The sequence below is a fragment of the Toxorhynchites rutilus genome, chromosome 3, assembly GCF_029784135.1.
Source record: "Toxorhynchites rutilus septentrionalis strain SRP chromosome 3, ASM2978413v1, whole genome shotgun sequence".
Taxonomy (NCBI): Eukaryota; Metazoa; Arthropoda; class Insecta; order Diptera; family Culicidae; genus Toxorhynchites; species Toxorhynchites rutilus.
Window position 1 is genome coordinate 208065465 of NC_073746.1, and position 20760 is coordinate 208086224.

The 20760-nt window shown below is 40.0% G+C and overlaps 1 protein-coding gene across 1 annotated transcript in view; it reads right to left on the bottom strand.

Annotated features, from left to right (window-relative positions):
• Positions 1-20760, bottom strand: part of LOC129773885 (uncharacterized) — a 47343-nt gene that overhangs the window by 14516 nt on the left and 12067 nt on the right. The window contains exons 3-5 of the mRNA XM_055777545.1: positions 19089-19919; positions 17278-17415; positions 242-422 (exon numbers count right to left, since the gene is read on the bottom strand). Coding sequence (XP_055633520.1) covers positions 242-422; positions 17278-17415; positions 19089-19919 — 1150 coding nt within the window. The remainder of the gene's footprint in view (positions 1-241; positions 423-17277; positions 17416-19088; positions 19920-20760) is intronic.

Sequence of the window (20760 nt, forward strand, 5' to 3'; positions counted from 1 at the left end):
AACATAATCCACCACAATTAGTTGTTTTAGTTGTTGTGACCACTATGGACAGTGACGGTTGAGTGGTTCACCGCGAAATGGAAGCCGAATATCGATACATTGACCTTGCCATTCCATGTCATGCGTTTCCATGATCTTGAATTATAGAGGCGAATGCAATGGTGAATCACGTACGCATTTCACACAAATCACATATAATATCGCATTAACACTATCCGTGTGCTTTTTTTTTTTCTAATACCTTGCGAATACACTTTGTACACAAGCAGCGCAAAACTAATCGCCAATGTAAAAAGCCGCATCACTATTCTTTTGTGCTTCCACTTTTCACACAACGATTTGTTTGAACTATCCGTTTTTTTTGTTCGTTTCGATATCACGCGAAAAATCACTGCCGAACAGTGCGAAACGTTCTTCCGCGTCTAGCAGACGCCGCGAGACTAACTTGAACCCGTTCTTCCAATAACAATTTTAAGCAAAACCTTATGAGCGAATCACAAATCGGAAGCTATACTTACACCACCACAACCAACCACAACTCGTACCTTGTTATCGACATATACTCTAAGTCGGCTAATTAGCATGTCCGCTTGTAGGACAGGACAGGATAGTAATGCAAAATAGCTATAGGTGGACAGCTGACTTAGTTCACGATGTTGATCCCAGGATATCCAAGCGGTCGTGATGGAGATTGGCATAAGATAATCGAACCGATAGTAAACAAGGAGTGAACTATGAATAGATTGGATATGCTTTCTTGCTTTCTTGGGATAGAAATCCAACCTATGGCACGAATTGAATTGGCGAACAGTTGTGCAACTGAATTAATCTCTAATGAGGTGTAATATCCCACAGAAGGGACGAGAAGCGACTACGGCAGTTCTACAAAAAGCGTACAACAGTACTACAACAAAGCACGTTTCAGATGGTTCTAATGCCAAGAGTACACTAAATATTATTTTTTAATTGGAACATGACAACCTTGCAACGTGTTGAAATGCAAACAAGCTGAAACAGGTGAATTTTGTCTTTCAGAGATCAAAACATTTCATCGTTTAAGTATTCAAATATTCTTATTCGGTGGATCATGAACGCACTTCACCCTCCTGTACTCGCGTGCAGAATCAAAACTCGTATACACGGGAACGGTATCACAGACTGTGTATGTCTCTGTAATATTGCTACTGTGTATTTTTGGGCGTTATTGGTATTTATTTAAAGAAAAAAGGTATCATTAAATGAATAAACTCTGGAAAATATTTTTTGTTCAGCTTCATTTAGTATTAATAGCCATTGAATTCAGCCTCCTCAAAACGAAATTATTGATTCTCTGTCTGTGAGACAGTATACGAAATAGGAGGGTTAAACCCTACACATCATCTGGTCCGGACGGTACCCAGGATGAGTCATCTCAATCTGAATAGAGGAATTATTGAATAAATTTGACAATTATGAATGTATTTTGGAATGCGTTATTATTGAACTTATACTTTTTTTTCAATTCTTATCCCAAACCGGAAGTTTGAACATGAAAAATGCTTTTAGTTTTTCTTTTTTTTTTTGAGTAAAACATTCACTAAATTACCTGAGGAGTGTATAAAGTCATAGTAGAAATTTGTTGTTTAGACAATTTCATATGTTTACATAAAGACGTCACCGTAATGCGCGTCGCGGAACGATCCTGTAAGCTGGCAATGAAAATTACGGATTGTTTGTTAATGAGTTGTTGAACTTATGACATATCTCAATTCCACGGTGTGTGATGTCCTGAAACGATTTTGAAATAGACTTTCTATGGACAGAAAAACCCAGAAGTGGGAGAAAATCAATGTCCACTGACCCTAAACATCTTTCAAAAGTTTTAAACGCCACAAGAAGTTTTCATGGAGAGACCCGATGGAAATGGTTGGAGTTGTGCAATACTATGCCCAGAAAGCTAGGAAGGGGACTGGCTCTCATTTGGCAACCAACCTGTAGCCACGGTTTGATGAGTGACACATTCGTAACTTATGCATCCATAAACTAGGAAAATTACCAAAACGAGTGCCTTCAGGTGAAGTTGCTGCATCACCATCAACACAAACTCGGGCGATATTGCTGCGATTTCGAATCAAATGTTCTTTTTGAATCCTTCTATGGATTTCGGTTTGTTAGCCTGACCTTTGCTCTTTAAGAATCCCAGCTTCAGTCCAGATACTTTGATAACCCGGCTTGAACCACTGTGAGCTTTAGTTTGATCTATTATGATGAAGATAACCTGTCAATATCACCCTATTTTTTGACACAGCTCATACCAGCAACATACGTCGCAAAAAGTCTCTGAAATTGCTTTACAACCTAACACCGGCCCAAGCAGTCACTTCCTGGTCACGCACGGTGTTTCGAGAATGGTGTGAGTGTTTTCAGTACTCAAAACGGAAATTCTGTTTAGACGCTGTTAACAAATTACGTAACGCTAAAGTTACGGATTTTGGACAACTTTTCAACATGGGCTCATCGTACAGTTGCGCCAGTTCGTGGTTCATTCTCCCTCCAGGAACTCGGAGTCCTGAACATCGCCGTATTTTGTTCTGAATACTCGGATCGTTCGAAGCATCGCCCATGTCTCGTAGCCATAGAGGACTCGACGAAGATATGGTGCGTAGAAGCCTGATACTCGCGGAACTTTTGGAGGATCTGTCGTAGGATAAAATCTGGTCCGTCCTCTGATCAGTAGATACCACTCTGGATCTCGATTGTGTAAGTAGCGACTAGCTCAGTGGCTATTATTCCCCTCAGCGTCGGCTCTTCACCAAAACAACGCGAACTCACGATACAGAAGTGGAGTTTGAGATAATAGATTACACAATGGATTTCATAGATGACGAGAAGTAAGGTAAGGAAGGTAAGTACTACGTGGGCTGAAAAGTCCCGAGATTTTAATGAAAACAATGGTTTTTAGTGAGTGTGATCATTGTCAACATATCCTCATATCCCCTCCTTTTCCTGAAGAAAATATGTCACCCTTCTAAACTCGAGTCGACCGTGAGCCCGACCGTTCCTATATTATTAACATTAGAATGAAGGAAAAATGTATATATACTAGTAACAATACAGTAAGGATTTCGGCTCCTTTAAACCTATGTAACTGAGCCTGTAAAAATAAACGATTTAAATAAAAAAAATGGTTTTTGGGCAGAGCTGCATTTATTCCTCAACATAGTTTCCTTCGAAGTCAATACACATGGTATAGCGAGTTTCCAACATTTCGATTCCCTTTCTGTAGTACGAAACGTCTAAGTCTTCGAAATATGCCTTAGTTTATGCGATGACTTCTTCATTCGATGTGAATGTCTTTCTCTTGAACCACCGCTTGAGATTTGGAGAAATATAATAGTCGCTAGGGGCCAAGTCTGGAGAATAGTGTGGGTGAGCTAATTTCGTCGATCAGTTTGTCCAATAACACTGCATAATACTCTCCGGTAATTGTTTTTCCCTTCTGCAGGTAATCGATGAAGATTATGACATGTGCATCCCAAAAAACAGAGCCTAAACTCTCCACGGCCGACCGTTGGTCTTTTGGCCGCTTTGGCCTGCTTTCGTGGCTTGTCAGTCACTCTGCAGAATGCTTATTGGACTCAGGAATGGTCCAATAGTAATGAATCCACGTTTCATCCATTGTCACAAAACGTCGAAAGAAGTCCACTCGATTTCGCTTCAACAACGCTAAACCAGCAGTTGAATCAACAACGCGTTGCTGTTTATGGTCGACGGTCAGCAAACGCGACACCCATCGCGCAGGTTTTTCATGTCCAAAATGTCGTGCAAAATGTATCCCACTCATTCTTTTGAAATGCCTGCGGCCTCAGGCAATTCGCGTAACTCCACTTTACGATCGTTCAAAGCAAGTCGATGCACTTGTTTTACGATTTCTGGATTCGAAGCCTCTTTTGGCCTTCCAGAGCGATTTGCATCTACGGTGCTTGTACGGCCCATCTTAAATTCCATAACCAACTATAAACTGTTGTTCGCGAAGGAGCAGAAGTGGAATAAGATTTCGTCAACCACTGCATTGATTGTTCAGGAGTTTTTCCCATCAGAAAACAATGTTTGATCAAAATACGACATTCCTCTTTTTACATTTGCTCAGGTAGTGACACTTAAGCAACTGTAGATTGTGAACAAATCAACGAAATGTCATGAAACTTCACACATAAGCTAGTGAACCTCTTGAAATGAATCATGTTCATTTTTTAGTGGCGGCATCTGTTGAAAAATCCCGGGACTTTTCAGCCCATGTAGTACTTGCGCATACTGTCTGATAGACCGAGAATCAATTAAGTGGCTGAAGTAAATGACTATTAAAACAACTCCGTTAGGGTTAGATCTGGAGACCTTGAAGAACTACTAAGATCGCCAATTATTGAGGACCCGGGACATAAGAATCTAACACCGGTCCAGATTTTGTCAGAGGTGGCTTTGAGGAAGGCCAATTTTCGATTACTTTCTGCAGCAATGGAGGCCAGATATCAGCCATAGCTTAGCGAATATTGTCCTTAAAGGCATTAATCGTTTGCGGCTTATCGGTGTAGATCAAAGACTTCACACAGTGGGTCGCGCAGTTTAACATGTTGCACGGTCTTGTTGAAACCTAATAAGCACTCAATGATGATACAAACAAGTTGGTGATCATAACTCTGTAGCAGTCACCGTTAACTATTACGTCTTGTCCGGAATCATTTTTGAAGAGGAATGGACCAATGATTTTACCGGCCTATAAATGAATGACATTTTTGTGTGTTCCAAAAACATTGTTTCAAAATAGTTGATACAATCGAACAAAAGTTCGGTTTTTATTCGATCTTTCCAAGATGCACCTCGCCATCTTCTGTCAGATCAAATTCAGAATGTTTCGGTTTGGACAGGTATCAAACCCGAAGCTTCCAAAAAGATATGAATGGTTAACACCTGGGTCATGCGGAGTCGATAATTTTTTTTTCAAGTGCATTTAGCTTGAAAAATAAATTTCTTGCATGTTTTTCCCCATGCTGTCTTTTTTCCGCATGCTGTCAGATGTTTCTCCTGTAAAAGGAGCAAACGTTTTCGCGACTTAGGCATTGTTTCTATCGTTCTATCGTATTCTCTCGTACAGAATAATAAGCACCTAATGTTTGGCGTGAAATAAAACTGAATTATGATTAAGTTTATATATGTTTAGAAGTCAATAATACTGAAACTTCAATATCTCTCATGATTTGAAACGCTAGCATAATTTGATAAAAAAATGTAGTTCGTTCATTATCATTATTTCGATCATTTTCACCTTTAATAACAACACTTTTTCTATGTATTGGATTATTATAGGAAAAGTCACACTTTTCCACCTCCTGATTATTGAATCTCTCTTGAAATTTCTATTGGATTCTTTTTGACAACCAATTTGATTCTATCCGCTTAACCCAGCTTAACCTAATGCCATAATTCAAAGGGGATATTTCACAAAAGGTAAAAGGAAGTCCATCCCCAAAAAAACTCGGAGTGAACGTGGGCAGAATAAGACGCACACAGAACGGTGAAATTATGTTCGAACTGAAAAAGAACCTTGCAGTACTTGCCGTGAAATCTTTGGGAAAAACTGAGGAAACAAGAGCTTTTTTCTCAAGAGAAAGTGGTCGAATTCAGAAATCTAGTTGAGATCACGACAGAGAACGAGTTAAGAGTTGCTCTAGCCAGCCTCAGGAGAAACCAAATGTACTGTGGCGATCATAGCATCAATCAAGAGCTTTGTCAAGCAACTTCAAAACTTCATAACGGAAATTGGATGAAGAGCCGCAATGATGACGTTGGGAAGATATCTCATACATGAATTTGTATCCAACACAGGAATGCGAGAATTCACGGAATCTTCGTATGAATTGGAGAAGTGTGCAATACGCACCCCCTAAGGGAATCTTGACCGTGCTCTTAAAAATTAAGGTAACAAGCTACGTCAGTACGTAGATTAGTTAACCTTCAGTCACCTGTAATCGTTCTGTATTTGAGATACTGGATAACAATAGTGCTATGAATCCTATTTTGTGAGGCACCCAAATTCTATATTTTCCAATCAAACGGTGGTAAAGGGCCCAGCAGAAGTATAATATGCTCATAAGCTGATTCTCTCAGCGACTATGAAGCTCAGTGAAACAGCTTGTATGAATGAGAGGAGAGCCCACCAATGAAGAACCGAAGAAACCGTTTCTCCGGTGAGCGTGTTCTCCTAGTATTTGTGCATTAATTCTCCAGTCCGCGCTCTTTTTTCCTACTTTCTCTGAGCACATAATATAGATGCCAGGTGTGAAAACATGTTTTCGTTTTGAAGACATTTAATTTTGTGAAAACATACTGAGGTCATTTCTAAGTATGTGAAACAAATGTTTGTGTGATTTATCGAACATGGTTTGATGGTTTGCTCATTTTTGTTCGTTATGATTACATTTGAGGACATTTATTCGTGTCATGCAGAGATATTTGAAAAAATCATCTGGCATCCCTCACATACAAGCGATTTCTCTCGTGAGAATGTTATCCGACCGAAAGCGAGGAAATTGCTCCGATTGACCGATGGTAAGCTGATGCGGAAAATATCAAATTGAAAAGGAAATGAATCCTTTCTTACGGTTTTCTTCATCTGAGATATCCACTGGGAACTCGACTGAATAAATATGACCCACAGTTATCGCATCTGAATCGGTTTCAAGCAACAAAAACTATATAGAAATGTAGAAAGTTACATCGAAAATCGCTTCGAAAGAATTTTTTTTTAAAGCATGTGACAAATGTAAAACTTGGATGGTATAATTCTATCATTGACTAGCACGATTGACTATAATCATCGCATTACTATTCTTGCTGGTTAAGGAGAAAATCAAGCGGAACAAATTGCCCGGCAGGCGCGTTTTGGACACATCTCCTCAAGTTCTTACTGATGCAAACCATTGGGGCAATGCATATAGACTGGTGACTGGTGACGAATATCAGAACTAGAACAATATAGTAGAAGGGCTTTTCCCGCAACATGGGCCAATGGTGGCTGCAAAAGACTAACATTATCTGTCCTCGGCGGAATTCCCAATGTGGCTCTCAAAGCCGCAGTGCAAACGAACCCAAACATTTTCAGGGCAACTATGCAAAAGTGCCTGGCCAGATATTTGGAATGCTCTCCATATATTTGAAAGAGGTAGAGACAGGCAGAGGCACTGTTACCGAAACTAGAGAAGCCAACTGCGAATAGACACTTCGTATAAACCCATTTTCCTCATGAATGCACCTGATCAAGATGCTATAACTAGGAGGTCTCCGTAGCCACATTGGTTGCGCGTTCGCTTAGTAAGCGATCGATCGTGAATTCAAAACTCAGGGCCCTCATTGACCATCTTTGTGTTGTTACAGAATAACTACGTCCACGCAACAATCATCAGCGATGGAGATCGATCCACGGTCGAAATAAGATCGATTCAGCCATACAACAACTGCTCTGCTCTGCAAGAAACATCGGGCTGCTATTCTATTAATAACTCAACAATGATCATATCAACTGTCTCCGCTGTCCGGTCTAACTGGACAATGGAAGAACAGAACGAATACTCTTACGCCTAAATGGCTAGTGTGAAATGTAATGTACCATATGCAATTGTATAGAATAAATACTATTACGCCGAAAAATGCCAACTGTGTAATGTGCTTATTATAGATATGATAAACAGGTGACATGTACACGATTAAAATTCGGCTCTGTTACAGCCAAAATGCCAATGAGCCTGAAAGAAACAAATGGAATGAGGAAAAGATGCTATAACTTCATCTACAAGGTGTGTCAAATAAAAAATGCAACAGTGTTTCCGTCTTGTTTTTCATGTGTTTTGTCTATATTTTGTTTTTGTTTTTTTTTCTCTTTCAAGCATTGCACAAGAACATTGGCAGCATTTCATCATAATCTTGTATCATTTCACAAGAATACCAGTTTGCTGCTTGCTCAATGAATGCCAAAAGATTGCGGAGGCTGTGGGAACCATTAGGTCCCCATTAACTACATCAAAAGTTATTTCACTCCCTAACATGCATATCTTGTGGTGAATTTGAATTTAGAAAGCCGGTTTGAAATCTCTATTTCAACATCAATAAAAGAATCAATTGACATCAAAATATCCCGAATCGGTCAAAATTCAACTGAGTTGTGGCCATTTTTTCGGAATAGTTTCTGATCATGACATAGCACTACTACATTCTACTTAAGCATCCGGATCTTCTCTAGAAATCATTCCTTGAACATGTGAGGAGGTCTGTGATGAGGGTACAACAACGATATTGGACGGTCTGTTCTGATTTATTCGACATTGGAGAATCAAAAGCTGTTTTGATTGAAGTATGAAGCAAATATCGGACATTCTGTTGAACGCTAGTCGACATCGGAACCACATGATCGATTTGCTGATTGGCCATTTGTGGCAAAACTACGAGCGACATATTTAGAGCATACAGGGTGGACTCGATTATATACAGTCTCCAACGTTTATTTTTTTTTGTTTTTTGAACAGAAAAGAAGAATTTTGATTCATCCCACCAAAGTCGGAAATCACCTTTCTCACATTAAAAAAATACATTTCTCCTTAATCTTTCAGGGGTTATACGAGATCATCTTTGATAGAAAATCGTTCTACGCATATAGTTAAATTTCAACAACGACAGAGTTATTTCACTTTTTTGTTGTTTCGGGCTCTGTTCACTGTTCAATTACGCTACGTAGGACGATTATGTTCCTTACATTGAATAGGTGAGGAAATTTCATAACAGATGCAGAAATGAAACATCTAGTTAATTTAAGTAACATTTTTGAAACAAAAAACTGGTGGTTTTTAAGATGTTATTATCAATTTTATTCCAAAAACGCACAATGAACATGATTGTATCTATCAACCTAATTGATGCACTCTAACCGCTCTACAATTAGTTCTTTCACACTCAAGTTCCATTGCAACATCATTTTGAACAATTTTTTGCTGTGCTTTCAATCTGCGATAATCACCATTTCCCTTCCCCTGTATTTAGTCGTGTGTATATAGTAGTCAATGAAATTTCACCTGAATGTTAAAACATTATATTTTGACTTGAAATAAGTAATATTTGAAACTTATATTCTTTCAAAAATATACTAGGGATTTTTAAAATGATTGTTTCTTAAGTACATACATCCGTACTTGGTCGCTAAGAAAAAACCGTAAAACGAATCAATTATTCTAATACGGATGCATACAAATTATGTCGGATTGGTTCCAACTTTGTTCAACGAAATGTCGTATAGAGAGCGGCCGTATAGCGAGGTATGGGTGTACTGTCATACTATCAGTGGCCAATTTTAGGCGCGATCTGTCATTTAGTTTGTAATACAGCGTCGTTGAGGAGATTTTTTTAAAACTTGTTAACTTATTTTTTTCTCGGCTATTTTCGATATGGATAATTCTATTGGTCAAATATACTGTGTGAAAATTTGCATTGCAATTAAAATTTATGTCAAATAAATTTTAAAATTTGGTAACTCAACTATGCCGAAATACATATAAACATAGATGATAAAAAAAGCATTTTGTTTTTAAAACACAAATTGTCGGTATAAATTTGACAGAATGTAGAACAAAATATTTGTTTCAAACTGTATACAATCGAGTCTATAATCGATAAATTCGACCGTGGATCGATCTCCATCGCTGATGATTGTTGTGTGGACGTAGTTATTCTATAACAACACAAAGACCCATAACTTTGAAACTTCGAGTAACCGGTCATGTGCTGTGAGCGTCTCCGTTAAAGCATTGTTTTCGGTTACCGTTGGCTGTTATTTTTTTTTATCGCCCGGGTGTGCTTTTTTCGCGCGTTTTCAAACTGTTCGAGATATCGTAAAACGCAGTGTGAACTCGGAATTAGTGAGAAAAGCAGAATCATCAAAGCCTGGCAAGGCCAGCCGGCTTTCAGTTTTCGCCGATTTGTCGCCATCGCAATCGAAGTCGGACATCAGTGGTCAGTTGCACGCACACAATACCAGCGCGATTCGCTACTCACTTACAGCAGTGTGAAGGAGAGCATCACTTCTTAGTGGTGTGTGATAGTACCGAGCGCTCAAGCGCTCCGATTGAGAAGCAAGCAGTGGTTGCCAGTTCATCAGCACTGGGGTGCATTGTGGTGAATAGAAATAAATAAGATATAAGATTTATTTATTTATTTTTTTTTTTTAATTATTATTATTATTAAAACAAAATATTAGATTATAAGTACCAATTACAGAATGGCAGAAGGAGGGGGAGGATCTCCAGATATGGAGATCTCTGATGATGACTCCCCTCTGGTTGAAAAAACTAATAAAGGAACAGCGAAGACACTTAAACGCGTTCCTACATCAGAGGATGTTTCGTCCGGGGACGAGTCTGCTAACTCTAGCAAGCCCCCCTCTAAAAAACCTGCAAATATCTCCTCTCCAACCCCCCTCGCTCCTACCCCAGCTCAGATTTCGCCTCCCCATCCTGTTGTCCCCGATCCCCTTCAATCCTCGTCATCTCCTCCTCCTGTTATCTTCTCTCCACGTGTCAAGGTCTATCCTGAAGATGCACCTGGAACTGGTCCGTGGGTTGTTTTCTTCAGGCCTAAGCCAAACGGAAAAGCACTTAATGTTATTCAGATCATGAAAGGTCTGGCAAGATACTCCTCCGTGACAGAAATTACGAAGGTTAGACCGACCAAACTGCGTGTTGTCGTGGCTGATCGGAAAGACGCAAACGGTATTGTCGTCGACCAGAGGTTTACCCTGGAATATCGTGTCTACGTGCCTTCCCATGACGTAGAAATCTCGGGGGTGATAACCGAAACGAGTCTGACGTGCAAATCAATTATGGAAGGAGATGGCAGATTTAAAAAGCTGCCTTTGATTAAGGTTAAAATCTTAGAATGCCGACAACTCGGCAAAGTCTCCCAGGAAGGGAAAGAATCGAAATTTACGCCGTCCGACTCGTTTAGAGTCACTTTTGCTGTTCCTCCCTGACTACGTTATGGTGGACAAATTGAGGCTACCGCTGCGACTCTTCGTGCCAAAGCCCATGACTTCCCTGAAATGCAAGTCAGTTGGTCACACAGCAGCTTACTGCGCCAACAAGGAGCGCTGTGCCACTTGCGGAGAGCAACATGTGGACAAATCCTGCGGTGCGATTGAGCAAAAGTGTCCATATTGCGCACGTGCTCTTGTGAAACTTACAAGAGTCGCTGGGAGAAGCAGAAGCGCTCTTTAAAGGAACGCTCGAAGCGCACTTTTGCGGATGTTTTGAAGGGCGCTTCTCCATTGGCCCAACAGCAACAACCTTTAACCGCAAACAATGCCTTCGCTTCGCTGCCAGTTGACGAAATGGAAGCGGATACAGCTAACGAGGGCACACCGTACATCTTCCAAGGGAATCCCCGGCGCAAAAATGTGACCACTCCCAAAGTTCAAGGACAAGCCTCTCCGGTTATACCCTCTGTTAGCATGCCTAAAAAATCGAGTGCAGCGGACAAGCAAAATCAGGTTCCTCCTGTCTTCCGTGGGAATAATTCACCTTCGAACGACCCAGCACTCGAAGGGACATCAAAAACCCCAACTGTCCCTATTTTACCGTCAAGTTCAACTTCCCAATCGGGATTTATAAAGTTGACTGACCTTGTGGCTCAAATCTTCACATGCTTTAATGTTTCCGACTCCATCAGAACCATTGTCATATCAATGCTTCCAGTATTAAAGACAATTTTGCAACAATTGATGCAAACATGGCCCCTCCTTGCAATGATTATCTCTCTTGATGTCTAATTCAAATAGAGAGGTCGGAGATATCACTGTTTTACAGTGGAATTGTCGTAGTCTTATCCCTAAATTGGATACATTCAAATTTTTAATTCATAAGTTCAATTGTGATGTTTTTGCTCTGTCCGAAACTTGGCTTTCTTCGCGAGATGATCTCTCTTTCCACGATTTTAATATTATACGCTTGGACCGTGATGACAGATACGGAGGGGTGCTATTGGGGATCAATAAGTGCCACTCATTTTTTAGAATTGACCTTCCACCTATAGGAGGGATTGAAGCTGTTGCTTGTCATGCAAACATCAGAGGAAAAGACCTCTGTATTGTCAGCTTGTATTGGCCTCCGAGAGCTGCGGTTAGCCGCAAGCAACTTGTTGACATGTGCTCACTCCTTCCTGAGCCACGATTGATCTTGGGAGACTTCAACTCTCACGGAACTGCCTGGGGGGAACAGTACGACGACAATCGTTCACTGTTGATATATGATCTTTGTAACAGCTTCAATATGACACTTTTGAACACTGGGGAAACAACACGTGTACCTAAACCTCCTGCTAACCCAAGTGCTCTTGACCTCTCGCTTTGCTCGAATTCACTATCGTTAGATTGCAAGTGGAATGTAATCCAGAACCCCAACGGTAGTGATCACTTGCCAATCAAAATTTACATCACCATTGGGTCGAATTCTTCTGAATCTATAAACATGGCATATGACCTCACAAGACACATTGACTGGAAAAAATATGCGGACGCGATTGCTCTAGCCATCAATTCCAGAGATGGTTTACCTCCATTGGAGGAGTATAACTTCCTTTCTCGTTTGATCTATGACAGCGCGGTTCGCGCTCAAACGAAACCCATCCCAGGCTCCACTATTCGTCGAAGGCCTCCCAATCCATGGTGGGATAGCCAATGTTCCAAGCTTTATCAGGATAAATCGAACGCATTCAAAGCTTTTCGGAAACGTGGAACCATTGAAAATTTTCAATCGTATTTGGACCTTGAAAATCAATTTAAAAACTTGATCAAAGGGAAAAAACGTGCTTATTGGCGAAATTTCGTGGGAGGTTTGTCACGAGAAACGTCAATGAAAAAATTATGGAAAGTGGCTCGAAACATGAGAAATCGCTCTTCAACAAATGAAAGCGAAGAATATTCGCATCGATGGATTTTTAATTTTGCACGGAAGGTTTGTCCTGATTCCGCTCCTGTGCAAAAAATTGTTCGAGATATACCACAAGATAGGTGCGATCTTGATTCCGAGTTTTCGATGGTAGAATTCTCTCTTGCTCTCCTTTCATGTAACAATTCTGCTCCGGGATCGGATAGAATTAAGTTCAACTTGTTGAAAAACCTCCCTGATGTGGCGAAACATCGCTTGTTGAATTTATTCAATCGGTTTCTGGAGCATAATATTGTTCCAGATGATTGGAGACAAATACGAGTTATAGCTATTCAAAAACCCGGAAAACCCGCGTCCGACTTCAATTCGTACCGCCCAATAGCAATGCTGTCTTGTATACGGAAATTGTTGGAGAAAATGATCTGGTTTCGCCTTGATCGATGGGTTGAAACGAATGGCCTACTCTCAGATACACAATATGGGTTCCGCAGGGGCAAGGGGACGAATGATTGTCTTGCGTTGCTTTCTTCAGAAATTCAAATGCCTTACGCCGGAAAAAAACAAATGGCTTCAGTATTCTTGGACATAAAGGGGGCCTTTGATTCTGTTTCAATAGAGGTTTTGACAGACAAATTACACTCTTAGGGTCTGCCGCCTCTATTGAATAATATGTTATATAACTTGCTTTGTGAGAAGCATTTGAACTTTTCTCACGGAGATTCGGCAGTAAGTCGGGTCTCTTACATGGGCCTCCCCCAGGGCTCATGTTTAAGCCCCCTTTTGTACAACTTCTATGTAAGCGACATCGACAATTGCCTTACACAAAATTGCAGCCTAAGACAACTTGCAGATGATGGAGTGGTCTCTGTCGTAGGATCAACAGAATCCGACCTACAAGAACCCTTACAAGATACTTAGAACAATTTTTCAACCTGGGCCATTAGGCTAGGGATCGAATTCTCCACGGAGAAAACAGAGATGGTGGTTTTTTCTAGGAAGCATAGACCAGCAAAACCAAAGCTTCAACTTTTGGGTAAACCGATCACTCATGCTATGTCATTCAAGTATCTTGGGGTTTGGTTCGACTCCAAATGTACTTGGGGGGCCCATATTAGGTATCTGAGTAAAAAATGTCAACAAAGAATAAACTTTCTCCGTACAATTACCGGCACCTGGTGGGGAGCCCATCCCGAAGATCTTATAATGTTGTATCGAACAACTATTCTCTCAGTGATGGAGTATGGTAGTTTCTGTTTTCAATCAGCTGCCAAAACACACCTCAATAAACTCGAGCGAATTCAGTATCTTTGTCTCCGTATTGCGTTGGGATGTATGCCCTCAACGCATACCATGAGCCTCGAGGTTTTGGCAGGCGTACTCCCACTAAAAGATCGCTTCAATTTATTATCTTATGTAAGGTTATGAACCCATTGGTGATCGGAAATTTTGAGCAGCTGATCGAGCTAAATTCTCACTCTGGATTCATGAGCCCATATCATGAATTCATCTCCATGCAGGTTGATCCTTCTTCGTATAGTCCCAAACGTGTTTGTTTTCCTGACTACATCAATTCCTCTGTACATTTTGATCTGTCCATGAAGCAAGATATCCATGAATATTCAGATTATCAACGATCGAGGATCGCTCCAACGATCTTCGATGCAAAGTATGGGGGTATCAATTGTGATAATATGTACTTTACTGATGGGTCCACTATAAACGAGTTCACAGGATTTGGAGTGTTCAACAAAATTTTTAGCACCTCCCATAGTCTTCAGTTTCCTTGCTCAGTGTATATTGCTGAATTGGCAGCGATACACTGGGCGCTGGACAGCGTCGCCTCACGACCTGTTGAACACTATTACATTGTAACGGATAGTCTTAGCTCCGTCGAAGCTATCCGTTCAGTTAGGCCGGAAAAGCACTCGCCGTACTTCCTTGAGAGAATACGAGAAATTTTGAGTGCTTTATCCAGACGCTGTTATGTCATTACCTTTGTGTGGGTCCCTTCTCATTGCTCAATTCCGGGTAATGAGAGGGCTGACTCATTAGCAAAGGTAGGTGCGATTGAAGGCGATATTTATCAGCGTCAAATCGCCTTCAATGAATTTTACTCTTTAGTCCGTAAAAATACCATCGCTAACTGGCAACGCAAATGGAACGAAGATGAATTAGGCCGGTGGCTTCACTAGATTATCCCTAAGGTTAGCCTCAAACCATGGTTCAAAAGTCTGGACTTGAGTCGGGACTTTATTCGCACCTTCTCCCGACTCATGTCCAATCACTGTTCGTTAGACGCGCTACTCTTTCGTTTCAATCTGGCCGGCAGCAATATCTGCGTTTGTGGCCGAGGTTACCACGACATCGAACACGTTGTTTGGTCGTGTGAGGTGTATCTTGTTGCCAGATCGAATTTAGAGAACTCCCTTCGGGCTAGAGGAAGGCAGCCCAATGTGCCGGTGAGAGATGTGTTGGCTCGGTTAGACCTTGATTACATGTCCCAAATATATGTTTTCCTTAAATCTATCGATGTTCGTGTGTGATTATCCTTATATCCTTATACCCTCCATTTTTTCCTTTGTGAGTAATTGGTCCGCTTGCTATAAACAGGAGAATGAAATGTAAATTCACAACAGATGTACGAATAGATTTAAGAATTGAGTGTGTGTGATTATCAACATTGTAATAATTTCCTTATACCCCATCCTTTTCCTGAGAAAAATATGTCACCCTTCTAATCTCGAGTCCACCGCGAGTAATCGGTTTCCCACATTACTAACCATAGATTTAAGAAAATTGTTCATATATATAGTTTTAAAAATATATTTAAGATTTCGGCTCCTTTAAACTTATGTAACTAAACGAATTTATAAAAAAAAAAAAACACACAAAGATGGTCAATTGAGGGCCCTGAGTCTGAACTCACGATCGATCGCTTAGTAAGCCAACGCGCAACCAAGTAGATACGAGACCCCCTATCTAATCGATATGTCTATATATAATTGTAAATGCAGGTCAAGTCCGACCTGTAGTTACATTTGGTGATGTTCATAGCGAATGATATCAGAATTTCTGTCGTTGCATGTTTACACTTGGCCACATTTGGCAGTAACGACCCCGTTTGGAGGATTGCAGAATTCATTCCTAATTCTACCGTTAAGCCGTAGTGTCCTTTTTTAATTCATTTTCGAAAAATATAACTCGCGGGTTGTATGAAGGACTTTCCGTACAAGAACAATTCGGAAATTCAAACCGTTGGATGTTTTGAAGCGATTTTCAGTTCAAAGAGCAAGTGGACCTCAACTCCCAACCTACAGGTTTGGCCATCGTCTTCGTCCGATAAAATTCGCAATTCGGTGTTTCCAAATACTTTCGGAGGTTTTCTACATTCTGCGTTCCTCACAGCCAAACTTCTTTTTGAACCACTCATAACATTTCGAATTACTGAGAGCACACTCGCCGTAAGTTCCCATCAATATTCCATGCGAATTGGATGTGGTTTTTTGTTTTACAGCGAAGAATCAGTGATATCCGTAGATCGTAGCTCATAGGCAGTAAATTAACCAATTTTAATGCCAAGAGAATTTTGTGGCTTCACGAAACTTCTTATTTATTTTATTTGAATATTGTTGACAGATGTCAAAAACATGAAAAATTTCAATCGAAATCACTTTTAACCTTTTACATTATTATGTGTAATTATTAATGTGTGAATTCCAGTTTCAAATGCCTATTATCGCTAATACCAATTATCGCTTATTCATGATATTGTGATAAGAATATTTTATCAATTATATTTTAAACATTACTCAGATCGGATGGCCTTTTCACATCGAAAGTTTTTTCTATTTAGTCACTAGAACTAAAAAAATACTATAAACTAAAATAAAATATAAACAATAAAAATATAAAACTGAAAAAAAACACATCAATCTATAGCAAATACGAAACTAAATGTAATATATTGTGTTTCATACTTAGCATCAACAAACTGCACGTGGAACGTATCACAATATATTTTTTGTTTCATTGAAAGGAAAGAAAAAAATAGAAGCTCATTTGCGTGGTAATTTTATTTGATTAAAATACACATATATTCATTTGAATTATTACTATCTCACTATAATATATTACAACTTAGCAGCATCACGTCACCCGAACTGTTGAGTGAATAGATTGTTATTTGTATCCGCTGGAAAACCCATTCAGATTAAGTTGACAAAACATAGCAAAAAATGTTGAAGGCTACTGGAAGTTGATGACCGCCAGTGCATTACTCATCCAACTGTGTATTTAATATTAATTGTCGCCATTATGAATTCAGTTTAGACTCGATCCACGAAATGTATGCACTAACATTCACGTACACTCCTGGGAAGCCGGCTTTCGCGCACTCGTATCCGTATGAAACGATTCCAATCAGGTTGAAATAGTAGTACTGACCGTTCGACGCAAGCTGTTGGGAGAAAGGGAACGTAAAATAGATCATAAGTTGTATGTTCCATGTCTAGATTGATTCTAGATGATTCATCTGTCTATATCCGGCAGCATTGCAGAAATCTATCACATTGGTGATAACTTTTTACGGAACTAAATAACTTGCATGAAGTGTCAACACATGATCTCAACACGCATTTATTTCACGTGCCCCATTCAGATTCATTGATCACTATTCACGTGAAAGCTCGGTGAATCCCATGAGTAATGGAGTTCGCACTTCCGCATTATCGAATCGAGAAATCTAATCCTGTTCATTCAAAGATGAAAGACAATCAATTTGAATCAAGATAGAAACATTGGTAATTTCGTTTTATAACTAAAAGTTGAATTTGAATTGAGTGCAAAGCAAATTATGCTGGTTATTACCCTGTGAATGGTTTTGTTGTACTTGATTACTTTGATTGATTACTTTGAAGTATTACTAATCAACAAAAATTGTTTATACAGCATTAATATAATATCCCGGCTAGTATATCATATTCTGTATTGATTCGTATGGAGGAAATGATCGTTCTGTGTGAAACTGAATGCATAAGAAAATATATGATAGTCATGCTGACAAAGAACCGGGTGAAGTTTTTTTTAATTCAAAGACAACGAAGGATCAATAAACTATACATTATGCCATGTCTAGAGGATGTAAACAATACAGTAGTCAGACGATATTTGTAATAGTGTTAGTGTTGTAGATCACAGTATTTTTGTTTTATTCATTTACTATCCATTGGAAATATTGAAAGAATCTCACAAGACAATCCCAGTTATACACCTCGAAGTGGCGTCGAGTAGAGCTTTCGCACCCGGGCGGAAGTGTTTGATTGCACCCCCTCCCTCTTGGCTATATGTATATGATGTATGTCGAATTGTGAAGTATTCGTTAATGTAAAGGTGTTTCTGCGCCCCTAAAACTGTGCGCCCGGGGGTGGTCCGACGCCACTGACAGCTCGATTCAAAATATTCATTACAAAACAAAATCTAGCATGGATAATTTGGCTGCTATATAAAAGAATGTGAACAAAACGAAAAATCACCACGCTAGATATGAGGTACAGACTAGGGGGACGTTGCTGATTAATGGTCAGCTGCATCCCAATAGGAAGTATCCCGTGTCGGGCACACGTATAGAGCATTGGAGATAGCAACATCCCAATTACGAAAACACTTGTAATACTAACCTCGAGCCAACCGCGAGTAATCGGTTACATTTTACTAACATAGATAATAAGAAAAATTGTCAAAGTATTGAACTCCCGGCCCCGTGAGGCTAACGCCAAATGAGCATCGATAAAAATATATATTTTGGAAAAAAAAACCAAATATCACAACCCCAACGTTGCATTTTTTCGTATCACGAACACCATCTATGACATGTATATCATGCTATAGTTAATTTTAAATTACAAATGCAAAACAGCCGGTGCATGAAAAATAAATTGGTCCCAACTACATCATCTCACGTTTCGTTCACATCGCCCTTAACAACACTACTTTTTTTTTTCTTCTGTGATTCATCCTACTATGATTTGAAAAAAAAAACACAAAAAATACTTTCAGTTTTTCCTTTAATAATACCTATATAAGTAAAACGAAGGTCATTTGAGCTAATAGTTTCAATTTCCGTTCAATTACCTGGGGCAACATCAGCGGCCCTCCGCTGTCACCTTGACAAGAATCTTTTCCCCCTTGGGGAAATCCAGCACAGAGTACTTTGGCATCGAATACTTGGTCGGGAAAATACAACCTATAGTTGAAGGCGCATTGGTCCGTTGGCAAAACTACAACTTGAACTTCCTGTAGTACATTTGATGTTGGGCCTCGAAATGACGTCGTACCCCAGCCAGCAACGAACGGTGAATAGTAAGTCCAGTCGCGTGTGTTCTCCACCGGCAGGCAGATGGGTTTAATCATTTCCGAGAGAGGAGCACTTTGCAGCATGCGAATGAGCGCAACATCATTTTGGATGGTTTTTTCGTTGTATTGCTCATGCATAATTGTGTTTGCGATGTATATGTCAACAGGATTGACAGGATCGTTGCTGGAAGTGATATCATGCTCACCAAGCCGAACGAAGTAAAGTGAGTTTTGTACGCAATGGGCAGCAGTGAGCACGTGTCTAACCGTGATTAATGCTCCTCCACACAGAAATTTGGGTCCCGTAGTGAGGTCGAAACTACTGGCACGGTATCCCAATGCAGCCATCCAAGGCCATGCGCCAGGTTGGGCATTCATTCCTCCAACAACACGTGAATGCGAAGCATTGGACATTCCGCAACGATCGATAGCATTCGTGGGAAGTCTGTATGGTCCCAGCGGTCGCAAAATAGTGGTTGTTCGTTCCGGTCTATCAGTTATGGTTAAGGTGCTTCCACCCGCAGTTGTCGTTGAAGGCTTCGGGGTGAAAAAGAATATTCCGGATGTAGCAGTGGTTCTTTGTGAAAACCTTAAAGCTGAACAGCAAACCTGCAATACATTTAAGATTATCTTTCGAATGAAGTTTTCTAGATATTTTGTGCTACAATCAACTATAATAAGAACTTTTTTCTGTCTATCGTTTATTCCTTTAATTGCGACTCTGGAATATAATACACATGGATATAATACACAAATTGCACATTCACCATCATTCAACGTTCTAATCCGTTATCGAAACTACGCGTTTCTCGAAGTGACACGTAATATTCCGCGCATACGTATTAAAAGAAGTCAAGAAAATCATGGAAAGCAGCATTTTCTTTGGATATCAAGCGGAATGTATCGCGGAGCCAAAAAACTGCTTTGGCGACATTGCCATCTGGATGCGCCATTAAATCAAAAACAAAAAAAATGGCAGATTCGTTTCATTTATTTAACAAATGTTAACAGGCCTTACGACCCTTACAAGATACTTTGAACAATTTTTCAACCTGGGCCATTGGGCTAGGGATCGAATTCTCCACGGAGAAAACAGAGATGGTGGTTTTTTCTAGGAAGCATAGACCAGCAAAACCAAAGCTTCAACTTTTGGGTAAACCGATCACTCATGCTATGTCATTCAAGTATCTTGGGGTCTGGTTCGACTCCAAATGTACTTGGGGGGCCCATATTAGGTATCTGAGTAAAAAATGTCAACAAAGAATAAACTTTCTCCGTACAATTACCGGCACCTGGTGGGGAGCCCATCCCGAAGATCTTATAGTGTTGTATCGAACAACTATTCTCTCAGTGATGGAGTATGGTAGTTTCTGTTTTCAATCAGCTGCCAAAACACACCTCAATAAACTCGAGCGAATTCAGTATCTTTGTCTCCGTATTGCGTTGGGAT